The 24,263-nt window shown below is 41.3% G+C and overlaps 1 protein-coding gene across 1 annotated transcript in view; it reads left to right on the top strand.

The window, feature by feature from the left end:
- The window catches only part of LOC126442637 (bone morphogenetic protein 1-like), a gene marked incomplete at its 3' end in the record, with an annotated part of 87,705 nt that overhangs the window by 33,682 nt on the left and 29,760 nt on the right, over positions 1 to 24,263 (top strand). The window contains exon 3 of the mRNA XM_050090721.1: positions 4,319 to 4,557. Coding sequence (XP_049946678.1) covers positions 4,319 to 4,557 — 239 coding nt within the window. The remainder of the gene's footprint in view (positions 1 to 4,318; positions 4,558 to 24,263) is intronic.

Genomic DNA, 24,263 nt, shown 5'->3' with positions numbered 1-24,263 from the left:
AAAGTGTTGGAAGTAGTCACAATCAAGCTACAGTAGCCCATTACAAACAGTATTGTAAGGTGCTTAAAAATGTTATTAGGAAGGCAAAGAGTATGTGGTATCAAATAGAATAGCTAATTCACAGGATAACATTAAAACTATATGGTGAGCAACACAAGGTCGACAACATAAAATCAATTCATAGTAATAATATTTCTGTTACTGATAGCTAATTCACAGGATAACATTAAAACTATATGGTGAGCAACACAAGGTCGACAACATAAAATCAATTCGTAGTAACAATATTTCTGTTACTGATAGATAAAATGCATGTACAGTATTTAATAATTATTTTCTGAGTATTCTGGTGAATTAAATAAAAATTTAGTTTCTACAGGGAATCATATAACTTTCTGGGCAAATGCCTTTCTGAGATTGATATCTAAAAAACTCCTCTGCGTTACAGACAAGGGGGAGATTGAGTCAATAATTAAAACACTGAAGACTCTCATGGATATGATGGAGTGCCTAGCAGAATATTAAAGTACTGTGCTGCATATATTAACCCTGTATTTAGCCATATTTGTAATTTTTCCTTCCAGAATGGTCAATTTCCTGAACTATTAAAGTGCTCATTAGTAAAGCCGCATTATAAAAAGGGATAAAGGGTCAATGTAGACAATTTTGGATCTATTTCTATGCCATCAGTGTTTGCTAAAGCTATTTTATATCACATAATCTGCTATCAAGTGTACGGCTTTAGAGGTCGTTAAACAACTAAAAATGCTATATTCTCTTTTCTCTGTGAGGTACTGGATTGGTTAAACAAAAGGTCTCGACCGCTAGGTATATTTTTTATTTAACTAAGGCGTTTGATTGTGTTGATCACAAAATATTGCTCCAGAAGTTGTGCCATTAGGTAAGACAGGGAGTAGCTCAGAATTGGTTCACCTCTTGCTTTAGCAACAGGCAGCAAAACGTTATTATTCCTAATCCTGAGAATGGCTGTGATGTGTGGTCTGAGTAGGGTGCATTCAGGTGGGGGGGATGCCCTAGGGATCAGTGGTACGGCCCCTGCTGTTACTTATTTATATAAATAATATGCCCTCTAGTATTACAGGTAACTAAACTATTTCTGTTTTCTGATGACACTACCTTTGTAATAAAAAATGTTGCCTGCAACATAATGCAGTTCATGACCTAAGTTAACGGCTTATAGCAAATAAACAAACGCAATATCACAGTAAGACGCAGGTTTTACAGTTTCTATCACACAATTTAACAAAATGGACGTTTGAATTTCACAGCATGGTCATATGATTAGTGGAACTGAACAGTTCAGATAGTTAGTAAATTGTCGTGGAAAGCCCACGCTCAGGATCTTATTCAAAGACTTAATTCCGGCATTTTTACTATTCAAACGGTATCTGAAGTGAGTGATTGTTCGAAACGAAAATTAATCTACTTTGTATATTTTAATTCGCTTATGTCGTATGGTATTATATTTAGGGTAATTACTTCACATTCTAAAAGGATAGTTTTGGCTCAGAAATGGGCGGTTCGGCCAAAATGTGGTGCAAGTTTACGAACTGTTGTCGACCCCTGATCACCAGTATGGTTATTTTGACACTACATCATTGGACCACCCAGTAACGCAGTTGATATCCGTTTGACTTATGGCAGCGTCATCTAGTAGGCCAATGATAGCCCCATCTGTTTTCCCCCTTCAAGCTAGACAAGTTTCATCTCGGTCGTTCTTTGTAGTTTTTTCGTTTGACGCTTATTTCGTGAGATATTTGGTCCAGTCACGGTCAATGGACCACCCTGTATATATATTCCTTACTGTCACTTCTTGTTAATAGTATTAGCTTATTATCAAGAATAAACAGCTTTCACTCAGCAGAAATCAAACCTGCGTTTAGATCGAACTTCCTTATCTCTTGTGCAGAAAGGTGTGCTATATACTGCTGCATGCACTTTCAATACGCTACCAGAGTCAAAATTCTTAGCAGCAATACAAGCGCTTTCAAATCGAAACTGAAGAGTTTACTCATGGGTCATTCCTTCTATTCTGTCGAGGAGTTCCTTGAAAAATGAAGCTGATTCTGGATGTGTTGTTGATTGCGTTTACTTAAACTTATGGATTGACGTTTTTCGTGTTCATAAACATTTTATTTTTATCTGTTATTACTATTATGTTGTGATTTCGTATACTGAAAAGTTCCATGACCTTGGATATTTGCTCCTCAATTTGGTCCTACGGAACTTGACGCGTAAATAAATAAATAAATAACATCAAAAGCATTCTTGGAAACGCTCTATTAGAAAAATAGAGAATGATTTAAAAGGTAAACAAATGCTCACAGGCCGGCCTGTGTGGTCAAGCGGTTCTAGGCCCTACTGTCTGGACTCGCACCACCCTGCGGTCGCAGGTTCGAATCCTGCCTCGGGCATGGATGTGTGTGATGTCCTTAGGTTAGTTAGGTTTAAGTAGTACTAAGTTCTAGGGGACTGATGATCTCAGATGTTTGGTCCCATAGTGCTCAGACCATTTGAACCAATGGGGGGCGCTACGAACTTGTAAGTCATTTTCAGCCAGGTGTCCGGATACTTTTGATCACATGGTGTATCACCCTATTCCAGCCACTTACAGTAGGTATTTCGCTACAGTATAAGATTTCAAGTATCTATCCTTAGCGTTTGCGCTGAGTGAAGATGAATCAGTCTGTCAGTTACGCAGGACTTTGCTTTTTGTATATAGAGATGACTTAGTTCTGATTGTAGAGAATTGAGATAACTTTCAGGTGGGGTTGTGTAAGTTGCACCAGATGGCTTCAGGTTACAACGTAAAAATCTATGTAGATAAAGCGAAAGGGAGGTCGTTGTAGCGCATACAAGCAGTAAGATCAAAAATGCTCTCGAATAACAAAATGTTGGAGCTAATAAGAAATTTTAAATATCTGGACTGTGATATCACATATGAACAAAAGTATGAAGTGAAATAAAAATTTAATTTTCTTCCATATGTGAATCATGGTATAAAACTTTCAGAATAAAGCCAAGAAAGAGTTCCAGGTGATGCTTATCGAAACATAACAGTACCAACCATTACATGGGGAAATGCAGCTTGGACTACAACAATACACCAAGAAACAAGAATACAGGCTCCAAAAACGAGCATTCTGAGAAGAATGGAAGGATGTTCAAGGGAAGATTATAAATAGACTGAAGATATACGACAATTTTTAGGAATGCATAACCTAAAAGAAAAAATAAATCAAAGGAGGAGAAAATGGAAGGAACATTTATGCCATAGGAATTAAGAAAACTTGAGGTATAGATTCCCAGTTATAAATTCACTGGCGGAAGAAATTTTGGGAAACTGTACAAGAGATGGAGTACTGTAACAAGCAATTTGCATAATACATTAAGTGAGGATATGCTAGAGGTCCTGCCCTCTAGGTTAAAAACAGAAACATCAACCTGGCGTATTCGTGTGACAGCTGCACAAACCTGCAGCTCATTTGCAATTTTCTTTGTTGTTGTATCTCTCGTTCTCTCTCTCTCTCATTTTTTCTCTGATAGTTTATATATTGGCTTAAAGAGAAAAGGATATTTCTGTATGCCCGTGTAGTCCATTTTGATCATCGATCCTAATATATAATTTTACCACAGAAAACAGGCTCCAATGAACAAAACGTACTAATGTTAATTACCCTAGACGCCTGTCAGATTATACCTATCACATGTGCGTCAAGTTGGAAAGAAAAATTGTGTCTCCTTACAAATTATTTTGATGGAACTCTCGTCATTTGTGACTGTTGTTTTCATGGAATCGATTTGCTTCTCTGTGGTCGGTTTACTTTCTAAAACATCGGTTCAGAATTGTATGAAGTGCTGGAATGGTAGACGTAATAACGTAACACGTTTTATGAGTGAAGTTATTAATTCAATCACAGAAGCAATATTTGAGAGACTGTGGCAAGAAATATGAGTTTCAGTCTGTTGGTGGCCCAAATGTCCACTTCGAATCTGCAAGGTAAATTTCCGGATACTGCGCTTTGATTCATTTTGCTTTCTCTGATCTACGGCTTTACTACTTCCCATATTACGAATGAAGAACGTATTGGAAGACAACTCATGTTCTGAGCTCTGTCAAAGTTAAAGCTACCACTCTGATTTGTAATTGTTTAGTACAACATTCATTTTAAAAGGGAATATTGATAATATACATTTGGAAATATTTTAATATATTTCTTAGAAGTTCATGCTATTATTATAAATTCTCCAGGTGACGTTACTTACGCTATTTCAGAATTTATGGTTTTTGTTTCAGCAATGCCTCACGATGATCGCTGTATAGAAAATAATGGTAACTGCTCACAGAAATGTGAAACTGTGGAACATGAAACAGTTTGCTCTTGTTATGAAGGATACACTCTCACAAGCCCCACTGTCTGCACTGAGATTTCAGGATGTGACTTTGTTTTGTCAGGAACTTCAGGAGAGTTTACTATCCGTAACAGTTATTGTCGGTGGCTGATAAAAGCACCAAAGGGTCATATTGTAGAAATCGTAAGTAACAAATTATATCTTTGACTTGGAAATGTTACAGTATTGGGATACAAACTGACTTGTATTAAGTGTAAAATTTAGTTGAACTTGCTCACGCAGTGGAAAATAAACTAAATTAATGACTGAGTAAATCTCTAACAAGGGAACCTCCCCATCGCACCCCCCTCAGATTTAGTTATAAGTTGGCACAGTGGATAGGCCTTGAAAAACTGAACACAGATCAATCGAGAAAACAGGAAGAAGTTGCGTGGAACTATGAAAAAATAAGCAAAATATATATATATATATATAGTCCATGTGCAAGATAGGCAACGTCTAGGACAATCTGCGTTCAGGAGCGCAGTGGTCCCGTGGATAGCGTGAGCAACTGCGGAACGAGAGGTTCCTGGTTCAAATCTTCCCAAGAGTGAAAATTTTTCTTTCTTTATTTTCGCAAAGTTATGATCTGTCCGTTCGTTCATTGACGTCTCTGTTCACTGTAATAAGTTTAGTGTCTGTGTTTTGCGACCGCACCGCAAACCCGTGCGATTAGTAGCCGAAAGGACGTGCCTGTCCAATGGAAACCGAAAACATTTGATTGCAAGGTCATAGGTCAACCGATTTCTCCACAGGAAAACACGTCTGATATATTCTATACGACACTGGTGATGGCATGTGCGTCACATGACAGGAATATGTTGTCGACCCACCTAACTTGTACACTTGGTGAATGGGTAAAAAGATTCGTCTACCTTGCCCAATTTAGGTTTTCTTGTGGATGTGATAATCACTTCCAAAAAAATGTGAAAACATAAGAGTTTGTCACATAAACTGCAACAAATGAATGCAACAGTTTCACAGTCGCACAGTTTTGTCTGTGCTCTGTCACAACATATGTTTTTAACGTTTTCAAATTTTTCCGTGTGTAAACCGTCAAATCCTGCATATGTCCAAGCAAATCTGAACATGTCCTGGAATTTTGAAGAGCGAAGTTGATTATATGTGAGTGCCTGAACTTTGATAATTGTCTGAAAATAAAAATTAAAATTTTCTCCCGAGGGAAGACTTGAACCAACGACCTATCGCTCCACAGCTGCACAAATTAACCACGGGACAACCTATCTTACACATGGACTACTCAGTTTGTATATTTTGCTTATTTTTTCATAGTTCCATACAACTTCTTCCTGTTTTCTCGATAGATGTGTGTTCAGTTTTTCAAGGCCTATCCACTGTGCCAACTTATAACTAATTCTGAGGGGGGTGCGATGGGGAGGTTCCCTTGTAAGTAAGTCGGTGATTTATTAGAATTTTGCCTAGGAGCAATATTAATGTTGTGCTACAACTATATTAAATTGATTGCTACGGTTTATATTTTGAAACCTGGAAAATATAAGCAATACACAGCCATTTTTTTAAATTTTTGCTATTGTTACATTCACTTTGTAGTGGATTTGAACCTTATTGATAATTGTACCCCATTACAAAAATTCGGTTTCACCTGGATCCCTACGAATCTTGAAGGTAACTGAAAACGTAATTTGTTAAGCGTCCTGCTAAAAGTGTGGCTCGATAGCTAAGCAGGCAACTACAAAATCAGAAGCTTGCCATTTAACCATCAGTCGATTTTTCTGTTACCTACTATTTCATGTTTCACCCATTGTATTTTTTGTTAATGCGGAAACAGGCAAGTAGCACAAGGTTTCAGTACCCACATCGAACTGTAGGTCCCCCAGCACCAATTCTTTGGGTCTGGGGAGGCAAGGGGTGCCAGCCCTAGGAGGTCTGTCCCTAATGATACACTGCTGACGTCTAGATGGACGTTGCTTCATTTGCGTCCTTCAAATCATTCGATTATTTAGATAGAAGGATTGAAAACGTTTGTGCATGGGCTGCCTGTTCATCATGAATGTAAATAAATGCAACATTTTACACATATCCAGGAAAAAAATTTGCAGTTCTGCATAATTATTGATAAGAAGTTATTCTTCTATAAACTGTGTGGGAGTTACCATCCGAAGCGATCTTAAGCGGAGTGACCAGATAACACAAATAGCACGAAAAGGAGATAGTAGATTGAGGGCGACTCTGAGGGAAATGTAACTCTTCCACACAAGACGAACTTGTTCGACCGATTCCTGAGCGCAGTTTATCTATCTCCTATCATTACCTACTAGGACTGATAGAAGAGAGAGAGACACAGTGAGAGAGAGGGAGAGAGTGAGTGGGAGAGTGAGGGGGGAGAGGGGGGAGAAGAGAGGGAGGGAGGGGTTATTTTGTCGGTGCGAGAGCGTTGCAGACATACTCAACTAATTCCAGTGGCAGGCGCCACATGAGAGGAATTGTGCGTCACTGTGAGAACTACTGTGCGTTCCGGGAGGAGTCGGAAAACGTATTACCTCCTCCGACATACGTCTCGTGAAACTACCACAACGAGAAAATTCGAGAAATTATAGCTAATACAGAGGCTTACTGACAATCATTTTTCCAACGAGCCATTCACGAATGGAACCAGGAAGAGGGGATCAGTTAGTGGTACCAGAAGTACGCTCTGCCACTGAAAGTCATTTGGCTTACAGCCTATTTATGTGGATGTATATAATTTCCTGTACGAAATTTCTATTATATTTTCAGTATCTGAGCTACAACATAGGTGTTACACTTTCTTTAATATTTCTTCAAAGTAGTATCCGATTAACATAGTACGCTCGTTTTAAGCAGATGTCTTCTTAAACTCAATTTTAGCTCTTCTTGGTCTTCCTTTGGTAAAGTGAGCTACCATAGTTTAATCTTGGAAGTCCTTAAAATTGCGAAGCTTCTTTTTCGCTCCACAGGTGCATGAAACGCCATTAACCTGCAATAGACTTCTACAAAATAAATTTCCTTTCATTTTTCATGCCATTTACTTGATAAATGTTCTATAACAGCCCTATTGAAAGTTCAGAATGTAAAATCCCTACTGCCTTACATTTCTAATTAATAAAACAATACCACACTGTACTACACGATACCGTTCCTGCTGAGCTCATGCCTCCCACATATATACCCTCCAAATCTCATTTAGCATAGTGCAGTTTATTAAGCAACTGAGTAAACTAATGCTGTCTTTTTCTACAGTTCCTCGATTTCTTTCTCTATTATCTATCCCTTTTACCCACCTAACTTCAACTCCCTCTCTAGCAGACATAGCACTTCTCCACACCCAGTTGTTTGTCTTTGCAGGTTTGACTTGATTCTTAAATGGTTTTCAGGTTCATTCTCTTCTCAGCATTCCTTTTTCTAAATAACTAGAATATTTTTGGCTCCAGCACTAAAGTTATTCTCTTTTTTCTGAAATATTTAAATTTACTTTGCATTTACTCTGTCGAATTCTTAATCTATTCCTTTAATCCCTTTGTGAGTCTGTGAGTGCTATTTTGTCATTCCGCGCAACGGATTAATCAGAGATGTACCCTTTACACTTTGGCTCCTGCAAGATGCCATTTCCACCCCCACACTACTACAGAAGTCAGACAGACGCTCCTAACGTTCCAAATAGAAATGCCTGAAAAACTTTTAGCAATAAAAATCTTCTGGAGTCGTCCACTGGAAGGAAATGACACAAAAAATTCACAACATTTCTTACGTAACTAGTGGGATACTTTGGTACTGGAGTAGTGCTAGTTAGTGTAAGAAAAACATGAAACTAACGAAATTTATTATTTATTTTGAAAAAACTCTGAGAAATCACAATGGCACTTTTATTTATGAACTGAACAAGTTATTTTGGTGTTCTTTTCAGAATGTGAAGTTACCCCTTAAGGATAGGATTCACTAATGAAATTTTTATACAAAGTTTAAGATTGTTATTGACTTGGCAGAATGGCTGAGAGTCGCGCCTACTCAACTTGAATAATTATTTGTTAGAGTGTTGTTAGTTACGGTTGATGCTGTGACGTGTGAAATGCAGTGAAGTGTACTGTTGTGGAGGAAATATGGGGCTCGCAAGAGCTGTAGCACACAATACCGTAAGCTGCGATGACTGCTGTCTGCGCTGCTCGTTGCTGACAAATAAGGTAACTCTCGTTCTATCTGGATTGACCTTCGCCAATCAAACTCTCCCTACGCCTTGATGAAGTCAAGGACTCCTATTCGCCCCTAGTCTACCTATTGGCGTGGTACACTGGTCAGATAAACAGTCCACCACGATGCCACTCAAAAATTCGCTCGCAGGCATTTAACTGTAACTCTGTCTGTTGACACCGCACAATAAGTGTGGCGGCCAATACAGTAAACAACGCTTAATCGCAAGGACTCAATATAGAGTCGCACTCCGATTAGCTCTCGACAAAGGTGCTCTCCCAGTGAAGTACTGAGGAGAGACTTGTTCCTCGCTTTTTGAGTACACGTACGAGCGCATACACTCTCGTTACGTGTTCTCGTTCCACGAGCTACAACAGAACGGCCCCTCTCCACACCAGACGTGAAGGGGTATATCTTTTTGTCTCTTCCATTACTCCTTCAGCTCAAGGCGTCAGAAATATCGTCTGTCAATCAGCATTACTCTTCTAAAACGGGAGAATGACGTTTCGTTTAAGGCAACCAATCCGGAAATCTGCAGCATCGGCGTTTGGCATTTGCTGTCTCCCTGTGAAAACCTCTGAAACTGCATGCTATGTTTGTAAAGAATGTGTAGGTTGGGCATTCCCACACAATGTAGCGGAATTTGCTTTTAAGGCGAACACGGGGTCGTTCTCCCCTTTCACTCGGGCAAATGCTGTCCGCTCCACGGGTGGTCATCGGCCGTCATAGATAAGCTGAATCGTCCTCTGAAGTGACTGGCCTCCCAGGCGCGGTCTGCCTCTCCCGAACTAAAAGCTCCAGTGACCGTCATGTCTGGAATGTGTGTGCGTACGCAAGCCTCGAGTATTTCAATCTCATTGCGCATTTGCGATTTACTAGTTATATGCATATCGTTTACATGAATTCATACAACATTGACTTTAACTTATCGAGTTTGGGTTCGAATGAAGCATCTTGATATGCGGAATATGATTGCGAGGGCGGAATATGTAAGCAATGAAGGTCAGGACACCACGACGTCTTACACTTTGTGCAGTGTCACTAATTACCCGAATCTCTCCTTTAATGTCGTTGATGCTATCTGCTTGTGCTTTTATCCCTTGTTCCAATAAATTTTCTGTCTGTCAAATGTACTCAGTGAAACAGAAGAATTTATAATCCTTTGCTATTAATGCAGTATTGTGCGCTCATTTCATAATTATCTTTTATTTCAGTTCTTTGCATTTCTTTCTCATAAAATTATTGTAATTACTTTGCATTTGGGTCATGTTTCTTATCAGCTACTTCGCTCTCCCCAATATTTCCAGAACATAACTATCATTGCAATGATTCTTCCACACACTCAAGGCATGAGCCAACTCATTGAGTCTGCTTTGTAACATTACTGTTTATTCTACACTGCGTCCTGCGTTTCTGATTGTGTTAGTTGTCTGACCAGTCTACTTTTATCCATTTAGATAATTGTAATAATTTCGAAAAATGTGAAATGGTATTTTCGTCCCTAAAATTGAATTTATTTCAGGGACATCTGAAGAGTTTGAACAGTTGTTTATCACAGTCTTACACACAGCAAAAAAAGTTTTGCATCACCTCGGGTCCGAGAGTTCCGGATCCTATACAGAAAATTGGAACAGAGATCTACATAAACATCATTTCCACCATTATTATTGCTCATGAAAACCACACATTGCATGTTGTACCACCATACAGCGAGATCTTCAGAGGCGGTGATCCACACTGCTGTACACACCGGTACCTCTAATACCCAGTTTCACCTCCTCTTGCATTGATGCATGCCTGTATTCATTGTGGCATATTATCCACAAGTTCATCAAGGCACTGTTGGTCCAGATTGTCACACTCCTTAACGGTGATTCGGCGTAGGTCCCTCAGAGTGGTTGGCGGGTCACGTCGTCCATAAACATACCTTTTCAATCTATCCCAGGAATGTACAATAGGGTTCATGTCCGGAGAACATGCTAGCCACTCTGGTCGAGAGATGTCGTTATCCTGAAGGAACTCATTCACAGGCTGTGCACGATGGGGGCGCGAATTCTCGTCCATGCAGACGTATGCCTCACTAATCTGCTGCTGAAAATAGTGTACTATCAGTCGGAGGATGGTACTCACGTATCGTACATCCGTTACGGCGCCTTCCGTGACCAACAGCTGCGTGCGTCGGCCCCACATAATGCCACACCAAAACGGCAGGGAACCTCCACTTGCCGCATTCACTGGACAGTGTGTCTAAGGCGTTCAGATTGACCGCGTTGCCTCAAAACACGTCTCCAGCGATTGTCTGCTTGAAGGTATATGCGACACTCGCGGTGAAAGGAACGTGATGCCAATCCTGAGCGGTTCATTCGGCATGTTGTTGGGCCCATCTGTACCGCGCTGCATGGTGTTGTGGTGCCAAGATGGACTTCGCCATGGACGTCGGTGGTGAAGTTGCGCATCATGCAGCCTATTGCTCGCAGTTTGAGTCTTAACAGGACGTCCTGTGGCTGCATAAATCGCATTATTCAACATGGTGGCGATGCTGTTAGAGTTCGTGCGAGCTGTAATTCGTAGGTAGTGGTCAACCACTGCAGTAGTAGACCTCCGGTGGACTAAGCGAAGCATGTCATGGACAGCTCCTGTCTCTCTGTATCTCTTCCATGTCCGAACAAGATCGCTTCGGTTCACTCTGAGTCGCCTGGACCCTTTCCTTGCTGAGAGCCCTTCCTAGCACAAAGTAACAATGCGGACGCGATCGAACCGCGGTATTGACCGTCTAGGCACGGTTGAACTACAGACAACACGGGCCGTGTACCTCCTTCCTGGTGGAACGACTGTCGGACCCCCTCCGTCTAATAGGCGCTTCTCATGCATGGTTGTTTACATCTCTGGGCGGGTTTAGTGAGAGCTCTGAACAGTCACAGGGGTTTCTGTCTGAGATACAACATCCACAGTCAAAGTCTGTCTTCAGGAGTTCTGGGAACCGGGGTGATGCAAAAACTTTTCTTTATGTGTGTATGTAAACGTTCGATATGTGTCTGTAGGAATTAATATCAGTCTCCAGATAGCAGGAAACAGGTTTTAAATGTGGGACGCGCATCACCCTCGTTATGTGAATAATGTGACAAGAACCGTAATACGGAAGCGTAGGGTGGTTCATCAGTGTGTCTCACCTGTTTACTGTTCTTTTGGCATTGTATTCGCAGTCATCTGAAAGCGGCCAAGCGTCGAGACTGGCCAGTAATGGAAACATGTACATAGTGCAATAAAGGTACTTTGCATAATAAAACTGGTAGCCTGTTGTACTTCTACATCTACATGTACATACATACTCCGCAATCCACCATATGGTGCGTGGCGGAGGGTACCTCGTACCACAACTAGCATCTTCCACTCCCAAACACAACGAGGGAAAAATGACTGCATATATGCCTCTGTACGAGCCCTAATCTCTCTTATCTTATCTTTGTGGTCTTTCCGCGAAATGTAAGTTGGTGGTAGTAAAATTGTACTGCAGTCAGCCTGAGATGCAGGTTCTCTAAATTTCGTCAGTAGCGATTCACGAAAAGAACGCCTCCATTCCTCCAGAGACTCCCACCCGAGTTCCTGAAGCATTTCCGTAACGCGTGATGATTAAACCTACCAGTAACAAATCTAGCTGCCCGCCTCTGAATTGCTTCTATGTCCTCCCTCAATCCGACCTGATTGGGATCCCAAGTGCTGAGCAGTACTCAAGAATAGGTCGTATTAGTGTTTTATAAGCGGTCTCCTTTACTGATGAGCCACATCTTCCCAAAATTCTACCAATGAACCGAAGACGACTATCCTCCTTCCCCACAACTGCCATTACATGCTTGTCCCACTTCATATCGCTCTGCAATGCTACGCCCTAATATTTAATCGACGTGACTGCGTCAAGCGCTAGACTACTAATGGAGTATTCAAACACTACTGGATTATTTTTCCTATTCATCTGCATTAATTTACATTTATCTATATTTAGAGTTAGCTGTCATTCTTTACACCAATTACAAATCCTGTCCAAGTCATCTTGTATCCTCCTACAGTCACTCAACGACGACACCTTCCCATACATCACAGCATCATCAGCAAAGAGCCGCACATTGCTATCCACCCTATCCAAAAGATCATTTATGTAGACAGAAAACAACAGCGGACCTACCACACTTCCCTGTGTGGGAACTATTATAAGTAGATCCATCATTTAGAAGTTGCTCATAACACTACACTCGATGCAAGTATTTTCAGACAATGGTCTCGTAAATTGTAGTACATTAAAAATGATTTAGAAATATTTCTTGTATTTAAGAAAATGAGCAGAATAACAGAAGTAGTAACTGATTTTTAGTACACTCTACAACAGAACTAGCATTCACTTCTTCTGCCTCGTTACACAATATTGAAAGTCACTGATGTTGATGCAATTTAGGGAACACAATCATTGAATCAATAAATTAATAGCGAATGATATCTGGGGCAGAATATCAATGCGAGGAGCAAATTGATGAAGTAGGAGAAATGGTATGCAAAGCTAATTGCTGTAAGTCTTTTACGTTAAATATACATCTCTCTATAAAAATGCAAATAAAGGTTGTGCATAACGGCAATTTAAAAAAATGTTCAAATGTGTGTGAATTCCTAAGGGACAAAACTGATGGGCTCATCAGTTCCTAGGCTTACACACTAACTTACACTAATTTATGCTAAGAACAACAAAGACACCCATGCCCGAGGGAGGACTCGAACCTCCGGTGGGGGCGGCTGCACTGTCCGTGACATGGCGGCTGAGACCGCGCGGCCACTCCGCGCAGCGGGCAGTTTCATTTTTGTAAATAAAAGTGTAGTGTACATGACTCTACTTCGATGGTTGAAAATTAATTATTGTCATCCACTGATATATGTCTTGACGCTATCAAAGTTAGGCACCGAATCCCCATTCACCATGCCAGAGAGGGCAATGCCAGAGAGAGCCTTCATGGTTAATTGTAGGAATTATTTGTTGTTCATCTCTTAGCACATTATAATTTCGGAAAGTAATATCTGAAAGTATTAAAGTGTAGTCCCCTCAGGAAATGAAAACATCGGCAGTAAACTGTAGAGTTCTAATGAATGCAGAAGAACACTTCCGTACACTACGACACGTGTCCATACTAACACATACCTCTCTGTAGTGTAAGATAAAGAGATTAATGTTGTTAAACTTGTAACGAGGTAATGCTTACGCGCCGTACTGTTTTGTTTCATTCTCAACAGCAAGGAAACTGAACCAGGTGTACACCTACATCTACATCTACATTTATACTCCGCAAGCCACCCAACGGTGTGTGGTGGAGGGCACTTTACGTGCCACTGTCATTACCTCCCTTTCCTGTTCCAGTCGCGTATGGTTCGCGGGAAGAACGACTGTCTGAAAGCCTCCGTGCGCGCTCTAATCTCTCTAATTTTACATTCGTGATCTCCTCGGGAGGTATAAGTAGGGGGAAGCAATATATTCGATACTTCATCCAGAAACGCACCCTCTCGAAACCTGGCGAGCAAGCTACACCGCGATGCAGAGCGCCTCTCTTGCAGAGTCTGCCACTTGAGTTTATTAAACATCTCCGTAACGCTATCACGGTTACCAAATAACCCTCTGACGAAACGCGCCGCTCTTCTTTGGATCTTCTCTATCTCCTTTGTCAGACCGATCTGGTACGGATCCCACACTGATGAGCAATACTCAAGTATAGGTCGAACGAGTGTTTTGTAAGCCACCTCCTTTGTTGATGGACTACATTTTCTAAGCACTCTCCCAATGAATCTCAACCTGGTACCCGCCTTACCAACAATTAATTTTATATGATCATTCCACTTCAAATCGTTCCGCACGCATACTCCCAGATATTTTACAGAAGTAACTGCTACCAGTGTTTTTTCCGCTATCATATAATCATACAATAAAGGATTCTTCTTTCTATGTATTCGCAATACATTACATTTGTCTATGTTAAGGGTCAGTTGCCACTCCCTGCACCAAGTGCCTATCCGCTGCAGATCTTCCTGCATTTCGCTACAATTTTCTAATGCTGCAACTTCTCTGTATACTACAGCATCATCCGCGAAAAGCCGCATGGAACTTTCGACACTAATATGAAGAGAAGAAAGAGAAGGGGTTGAAAATGTGGGAAGAAATGGTGAATAAATAAGGGGTTTTATAATCGTAAATGACCGTGAAAAAGGGGAAAAATAAAAAAGCAAATCGGACTTTGTATTACAGAAAAGCTATCGGACTTCGTTATTCGGAAAAGCTATTGTTGGAGTGGTCCTTGTGGCGTTTTTGAGCAAAAGTTAAACCAATTTCCAGTACAAAATTTTTTTTAAAGAAGAACAGAGAACAAGAAAATGTAACCGACAGGGGGAAATGGCGTAGCTTTGAGTTCATTCTTTACCAGGTTAACATGTCTTCTTTCGTGCGGCGTCCAGGTCATCAAATATCTCCTTCAATTCTGTGTAAAAACTCTGCTCCGAAATCTTGCAATCGTCCGGGAATCACTAATTTATACCAATTAAAATCATCTTGATACTGTATGCAATTTTATTTACTTTGCTACTTCCATCCTCCGAATTTCTTAACAACTTCCACAATATGTCTACACATTAAAATCAGATCAAGACTAGCTATTAAGTTTTTTTTTTTTTTTTTTTTACGTCTTCATCAGATCACGTCTGCCTTAAGCTTCCGCTATCAAGAGACCAACAAGAAACGAATAGAAAAACAAAAAAGAGTTACGATTTTAGTATTTTCTCTGCCGTCGAGCGCTCATACCGCTGCGGCGGCACAATTCATGTCTGAGGGACCGAGTGAAGCGCGGCGAAACTCAAAGTCCCGCTACATCGCCCCCTCGACTGTCACGCTAAAACATTTAGCGTGGCAGGCTAGCAAACCTAAAAGTCAATACACGTATATTTTCATTGGAAAGGCCACGTGCATCCATAGGGGATAATCTTTACCAACACTTACTTTCTAAACCTATATACTAAATACAATTATTACAGTTTTGATCCTTTTTACACAATTAATATATATGTACATACAGTTTGTTTGAACAAGCTGTTCGTCAGCGCAGTTAATGTTGTGCGCTTCCAGCGTTGGTTTCCCAATGTATCTCTGGCAGCACGTAGTCTTTGCGCATGCGCAATAGCATCACTGAATTACGTGTGCGGCAGTTTCAAAATCGCTGTGTTGTGACAATCTTGCACAGTATTCACTTTCACATAGTGTTCATTACAAGTTGTTATTCCAGCATAAATGGCGTGTTAAGTTCGGTGACACCATAAGACTGAGCGTGTGCGTGATCTGAAGCAACGTCCCTGTCTTCTGTTACGACACAGCACTCCAGGTCCTTGTGCGTTTTCATGACTATTGTTCCCGGGGCATATATGGTCGATGTAGTTTTTAGCCTCCACATCGCCTACGACAGGTGCTGAGTTTATTGTCTCCAAAGCATCTGAAGGCCGGCCAGGAACAACGGCGTCGATGTCCGCAAAGGTAGGTGTTTCACCACGTTGTTTACACTTGCCAACGTTCATTTTCAGTGTGAAAAATCCTCATTATCGTCGAAGTAAATTGCAGTTTATATCGATTTACAAACAGTTATTTGGTTTATGCACCATAAGTTTCACAAACAACACAAAATTCGTCGTTTATAATGTTCACAGTTTAACACAGTTTGCAACACTTTTTGCCACATTTACATTTTAACAGTTCAATTTGTCCAAGCATGTTTACATCGTTAATTATGAAAGCTTACATTTCGTGGTCACATTTCAAAATATTTTGACAACATGCAAAGTTTTAACACATACACTTATACATATAAATTTACAAGAATATGCATGTCAAATATTTACACTAAAAATTATACTAAGTCCCATTGGCTACTTTCTTTTATTGAGTTTTTAATTAATTTTTTTTCAGGTTTGGGCGTGCAAAGGGATATCAGACTTAATACTTAAAGCACGGGCTTTCCTTCATTTATTATTTATTTATTTATTTCTTTTGATTCCGTATCTTGGCTAGTGGTTGACCGGGCTTGTAATGCCATACTCAATTTTCTTCATGTCTTTTAATTCATACCTGAAAGTTTACTGTCACATAATATATTCTTACACTCCATAAACAAACAATACCCAGCTGCTGGAGGTGGTAGGATAATGGAGAAAGAAAGAAAGATAGACTGGAAGAAAACTATTCACTACCTATAAACTACCAAATCCTACAGCTACTACATAAAAAGAGAACACAATACATTATGTGTGAAAGGAGGTGCTTACAATTTACCAAATCATGGGTAAATGTAAGTGTCCTTACGTCAAGTCTGTGTAGCGTAACATCATGACAGATTCTCTGTTTGTGTTGTGATTGTTCATATGACTTAGTGTATTATACCTTAACAAATCCTTGCATGAGTGAATCGCCTATCTGCTCAGTACTTCCTCAATATCTCCACTTCTTGTGGATACCGTCTATACAAATGGAAAATGTATCTCAGAGATTGTCTCTCTCATAACGTGTATTATATAATGACATATCAAATTTGCTCTCAAGAATTCAACCATGAACTTTCTTCTACTTTAATGAAGGTTAAACATCATGTATGTTGTGTATATATATATAATTTCTTTCTATAAAACATAAATAAAGAACATAGTATTATAATTGACAGTAAAATGCCTCTTTCTCAGTATCCGTTGCTGAACGTTGGTTGCACCGGTGGTCACTGCTCCTTTGCACTGACCTTGCATTACCTGAAAAGTCAATTGTTGTCTTCAAAGTAGCTGTAATTTTGTCATGTGTTCGCTAAATGGAGGTGGTGCACGAGTCGCAAAAACGGCCTTAATAACTCTCCTATCTTTTGCTTCCGCAGGGTTTCCTGTCTTGTGTAAATATAATAAAGGCTAATATGGCACTAAATTTCACTTTCGTAAAAAAAAATTTTATACAAATGTATTCACATGAGGGCTGTGTAAAAACTATATTTCAACTTAAGTTCCTTAAAATATCATTCTCCTGTCTGAACACGAACTATAAATGTTTTCTTCCACACAGTGGCTTCACAAAACTTAACGAAAGGTTACCAAGTTACACTTCTGCAATAAATTAAAGCTAATATGTTTCCAAGCTACATTCTTATTACACTTATTTCCACAGCTGTAATCATCATTATGTTCACTCTGCTTTTCTTGCATTCGTTCATTTGAAGGGCACTGTAAATAGATTCATCTTTAACGCCTTGTACTCACGTGTTCTAAGTCATCACAAATGTTTTCTTTCAAACTGAAATTCTTATGTAATCTTTATATATAATCATTATATATATATATATATATATATATATATATCCTTATACATTAAACATATTCCTCATCAAACATTAATGTATCACATAAGTGGGGCCATTTGGCACTTCCATTCTCATAAAACTCTAATAATATTTTCCTCAAATAATCTCTTGTCTCCATCAACTACTTCACAGTAACTTACCTTCTTATATTAACTTAAATATTAACTCATTCATACTGATCATTCATTCTTACGTCCTCATTCATTCTGCTACATACCTACGTCATTACTGATCTCAATAGCTATTATCTCCTGTCATTAAAGTGCCTTGAAATAACTAACTAATTGTTGATTCACCTTATAATTTACAATTAACAACAAATGTAACCTGCGTAGACCTCATTCCTATATGAATATCTTTTCTCATTCAGTAAGTGTACTCACCAGGGTTTACATTCTCTTCATAACTATGTGTACAAGTGTAACTGCAGCATATAATTTCCATAAATTAACGTTTGTGTTTTTAGGCTGTATAACTTAATGTTCGTGTATTCAATACAAATATTTAAAACCCGTTTTCACAGCAACTTGCTCATGTTCAACTTAGTTGTCATTATATTATGTTGTTTTAGTGCACAAAGGGTTTCAAATGTCTGTCGGCTTGTGAGATAACGGGTATTCTAGGGAGTAACAACCTGGGTGAGGTATGCTTGCTATTCTGAAAGGACGTTGTAGACTTGGGATGTGACCGCAAAAGAACAAGGTCATCAACCTGATAGGTTTGTGTATTGTGTGTTCTGCTGTCATTTTGTCATCGTACCTGAGGAAACAAACCGTCTCAGCCGTTGCGCTCTTACAACACCTCACGACCGAAGCACGAGCGCTTAGCTCGGTTGTCAACTGTTTTCCGTCGTCTGCTGTGTTTGGCCGGGTTCATTGACCAGCTCCACTATGTTTACATTCCGGCCCGTTGGCGCCCACTCGTCAGCTGATGGCGCGCCGCAATTGTTATTGCTACTTCGTGGTGGGGAGTGCATGACTGTGCTGGGGAACGGCGGCGGATTCCGTGGAGGATTATGATTTGTCATGTGTGAATTTTGTGTGTTCCACATATTCTGTCGGTGATTGTTTGGATTGTTATTGTTTTGATGGTAATTATGTCTGTTATATGGCATGTTCCCGTCAAAGTAGCCCGGGTTGTACCGGTTATTCTCACGTCTCCTATTGCGGTTGTTGTTGTACTGTCTGTGATTTTCATTTTGCATGTAGTTACCATTTTGATATGGGTGATAATTATTGTTGTTATTATTATTCCACGAATTTCTGCGGTTGTTCCTACCGTCATACACGTTTCCATTTGAATATGTTTCGCGCGCAGGCATCGTACTGTGTCGCGGCGTGGAGGGATGGTTCCACCAACCACCGTCACTACGGTTCCTTTAGGGTGGGTGCTGATTTTGATTACTAATATGAGTAAAATTTGAATGGCGTGAATCGCCTCTGTAAACTACGTCCATTTGATCTAAGAAGTTTAAGAAAGTCTTAATGTCACTCTCCGGTACTCCTATTAATCTGTCTCGGTATGGAAAGGGTAAGTGGCTCTTTAAAGTGTCAATTATCGCTGGCAAGTCGGCTGGTTTGGACTAGTACAGTGTCTTGTCTAGGTACCTCTCAAAGTATTGTCTTAATGTCTCTTTTTTAGGGTCACAGGTCTCGGGGTTGCACACTTCTCTCCTTAGACTCTGTTACTCATTCTCGGACCAGAATTCGTCCAAGAAGGCTTGTTCGAACTGTTCAAACGTAAGGCACCGCCGTTTCATAGCGGCACCCCACTTAGCTGCTCGTCCTCTCATGAAATTGGCGACATATCTGATTTTATCAACTTCTGACCAACTACGTGGAAAAACACCGTCAAATGATCTAATAAACACAATAGGGTGGACTTTGTGCTTGTCCTCACTGGAAAATATCAGGAAATACCCATGTCTTACAAACGTGTCATCGGCCATGCCGGTTGACATAACTGTATTGACGTAGTTTGTGTCACTTGCTACTCTAGGTGTCGTACCGTAATATTGCTCGTTTGGTGGAAAAGAAAGCGGCCCATTGTAATTTTGACTAGAAATAGGTGATTCCACAATAGGTGTTCTGTGTCATTAGCCATGGTTTTAGCTGTTTTGTCATTCCCTGGCGATGCATTTGCACCAATCGCCAAACACGGCACAACATTGTCTCGTAATTCTGTCACTACGTCTTCTATGTTTTGTCTCGTCTTTAACATGTGTCTTTGTTTTTGAAAGTATGTCTTTTGTAATTGTATCAAGATTTTTGTCCAGATAGTCGTCACACAATTTACATTCATGTACAATTCTCTCGGCCATGTTTGTGTCGTTGTTTAGTGTGACGCGAGGTCCGCTCGGTCTTCTAATTTTTCTATCTTTTCTTTGAGGTGGGTTTGTTCAAGAACTACCATTGTGAGTTGTTGGGTAATATTTCCCACTTCTTCAGTCAGCTTTTCTTGAATGGAGCTAGCTGAAGTGTGGACCTGAGCTAACTCTACCACATGGGTGTTCACTTCCTGCTGCACATTAACTACACTCCTGGAAATGGAAAAAAGAACACATTGACACCGATGTGTCAGACCCACCATACTTGCTCCGGACACTGCGAGAGGGCTGTACAAGCAATGATCACACGCACGGCACAGCGGACACACCAGGAACCGCGGTGTTGGCCGTCGAATGGCGCTAGCTGCGCAGCATTTGTGCACCGCCACCGTCAGTGTCAGCCAGTTTGCCGTGGCATACAGAGCTCCATCGCAGTCTTTAACACTGGTAGCATGCCGCGACAGCGTGGACGTGAACCGTATGTGCAGTTGACGGACTTTGAGCGAGGGCGTATAGTGGGCATGCGGGAGGCCGGGTGGACGTACCGCCGAATTGCTCAACACGTGGGGCGTGAGGTCTCCACAGTACATCGATGCTGTCGCCAGCGGTCGGCGGAAGGTGCACGTGCCCGTCGACCTGGGACCGGACCGCAGCGACGCACGGATGCACGCCAAGACCGTAGGATCCTACGCAGTGCCGTAGGGGACCGCACCGCCACTTCCCAGCAAATTAGGGACACTGTTGCTCCTGGGGTATCGGCGAGGACCATTCGCAACCGTCTCCATGAAGCTGGGCCACGGTCCCGCACACCGTTAGGCCGTCTTCCGCTCACGCCCCAACATCGTGCAGCCCGCCTCCAGTGGTGTCGCGACAGGCGTGAATGGAGGGACGAATGGAGACGTGTCGTCTTCAGCGATGAGAGTCGCTTCTGTCTTGGTGCCAATGATGGTCGTATGCGTGTTTGGCGCCGTGCAGGTGAGCGCCACAATCAGGACTGCATACGACCGAGGCACACAGGGCCAACACCCGGCATCATGGTGTGGGGAGCGATCTCCTACACTGGCCGTACACCACTGGTGATCGTCGAGGGGACACTGAATAGTGCACGGTACATCCAAACCGTCATCGAACCCATCGTTCTACCATTCCTAGACCGGCAAGGGAACTTGCTATTCCAACAGGACAATGCACGTCCGCATGTATCCCGTGCCACCCAACGTGCTCTAGAAGGTGTAAGTCAACTACCCTGGCCAGCAAGATCTCCGGATCTGTCCCCCATTGAGCATGTTTGGGACTGGATGAAGCGTCATCTCACGCGGTCTGCACGTCCAGCACGAACGCTGGTCCAACTGAGGCGCCAGGTGGAAATGGCATGGCAAGCCGTTCCACAGGACTACATCCAGCATCTCTACGATCGTCTCCATGGGAGAATAGCAGCCTGCATTGCTGCGAAAGGTGGATATACACTGTACTAGTGCCGACATTGTGCATGCTCTGTTGCCTGTGTCTATGTGCCTGTGGTTCTGTCAGTGTGATCATGCGATGTATCTGACCCCAGGAATGTGTCAATAAAGTTTCCCCTTCCTGGGACAATGAATTCACGGTGTTCTGATTTCAATTTCCAGGAGTGTATTTGAGTTAACTGATTCTCACATCGGGTGATATTGTTTTCTGTTTCATGTGTGAATGTAACCAAAGTTTCTTCCTGTTTAGTGACTCGGTCGGACAATGTCTCAAATCGCTGGCTGAGCTGTTGAGTGGTGTTATTTAATTCTGTCATCTGTTTTGTCGTTCGTACAAAATTTTCGGTCATAGTATGGTTTAATATGTCAATTTTCTGACTAACGTCTCGTTTCATGTCTGCAAATAACTCTAATAGTCGGTCCAGTTTGTCAGTTTCCTGTGTCCGATTTGTGTCATATTGCTGAATTTGTCTGATATTCGGTTCTGACATTGATGTTAAGAATGGCGCTGACGGTCTAGTCTCGCGTCCATTCCACATTTCGTCATTTAAAGTCGCCATCTGTGTATTATCACAAATGTTGCGAGTTTAAGGCAAAATCATTGCATTGATCTGTGAACTCGTCCATGGGCGAAACGATAAAATACCTGACGGCTTACCAGAGAGGACATTATCATCGTTGATAAAGAACGTCCGTCCTCAGAGACCAAAAACAGGAAAAGTCAACGTAATATTGGTAAACTGCAGGAGTATCCAGGGCAAGGTTCCTGAATTAGTATCTCTTATTGAAGGAAATAGTGCGCATATAGTATTAGGAACGGAAAGTTGGTTAAAACCGGAAGTGAACAGTAACGAAATCCTAGTCACAGAATGGAATATATACCGCAAGGATAGGATAAACGCCAATGGTGGAGGAGTATTTATAGCAGTAAAGAATTCAATAATATCCAGTGAAGTTATTAGCGAATGCGAATGTGAAATAATCTGGGTTAAGTTAAGTATCAAAGGTGGGTCAGATATGATAGTCGGATGCTTCTATAGACCACCTGCATCAGCAACCGTAGTAGTTGAGCGCCTCAGAGAGAACTTGCAGAACGTCGTGAAGAAGTTTCGTGATCATACTATTGTAATAGGGGGAGACTTCAAGGCCCGCATCTCGTGGTCGTGCGGTAGCGTTCTCGCTTCCCACGCCCGGGTTCCCGGGCTCGATTCCCGGCGGGGTCAGGGATTTTCTCTGCCTCGTGATGGCTGGGTGTTGTGTGCTGTCCTTAGGTTAGTTAGGTTTAAGTAGTTCTAAGTTCTAGGGGACTGATGACCATAGATGTTAAGTCCCATAGTGCTCAGAGCCATTTGAACCATTTGGAGACTTCAATCTACCAGGTATAGAATGGGATAGTCACACAATCAGAACTGGAGCCAGGGACAGAGACTCTTGTGACATTATCCTGACTGCCTTGTCCGAGAATTACTTCGAGCAGATAGTTAGAGAACCAACTCGTGAAGCTAACGTTTTAGACCTCATAGCAACAAATAGACCGGAACTTTTCGACTCCGTGAATGTAGAAGAGGGTATCAGTGATCATAAGTCAGTGGTTGCATCAATGACTACAAGTGTAATAAGAAATGCCAAGAAAGGAAGGAAAATATATTTGCTTAACAAGAGTGATAGGGCACAAATCGCAGAATATCTGAGTGACCACCATCAAACGTTCATTTCTGAGGAAGAGGATGTGGAACAAAAATGGAAAAAATTCAGGAACATCGTCCAGTACGCCTTAGATAAGTTCGTACCGACTAAGGTCCAAAGCGAGGGGAAAGATCCACCGTGGTATAACAATCATGTACGAAAGGTACTACGGAAACAAAGAAAGCTTCATCATAGGTTTAAGAGTAGTCGAATCATAGCTGATAAGGAAAAGCTGAACGAAGCGAAAAAGAGCGTAAAGAGAGCAATGAGAGAAGCATTCAACGAATTCGAACATAAAACATTGGCAAACAATCTAAACAAGAACCCTAAAAAGTTTTGGTCATATGTAAAATCGGTAAGCGGATCTAAATCCCCTATTCAGTCACTCGTTGACCACGATGGCACCGAAACAGAGGACGACCGAAGAAAGGCAGAAATACTGAATTCAGTGTTCCGAAACTGTTTCACTGCGGAAAATCGTAACACGGTCCCTGACTTTAGCCGTCGCACGGACGCCAAAATGGAAAATATTGAAATAAACGATATCGGAATTGAAAAACAACTGCTATCACTTAGTAGCGGAAAAGCATCCGGACCAGACGAGATACCCTTAAGATTCTACAGTGATTATGCAAAAGAACTTGCCCCCTTTCTATCAGCAATTTATCGTAGATCGCTGGAAGAACGTAAAGTACCTAGCGACTGGAAGAAAGCGCAGGTCGTTCCCATTTTCAAGAAGGGTCATAAATCAGATGCGAATAATTATAGGCCTATTTCGCTTACGTCAAT

The sequence above is a fragment of the Schistocerca serialis genome, unplaced genomic scaffold (assembly GCF_023864345.2).
Source record: "Schistocerca serialis cubense isolate TAMUIC-IGC-003099 unplaced genomic scaffold, iqSchSeri2.2 HiC_scaffold_1396, whole genome shotgun sequence".
In the NCBI taxonomy this organism is placed as follows: Eukaryota; Metazoa; Arthropoda; class Insecta; order Orthoptera; family Acrididae; genus Schistocerca; species Schistocerca serialis.
Note: the sequence above shows the minus strand (reverse complement) of the source record. Positions and strands in the feature narration are given on the sequence as shown.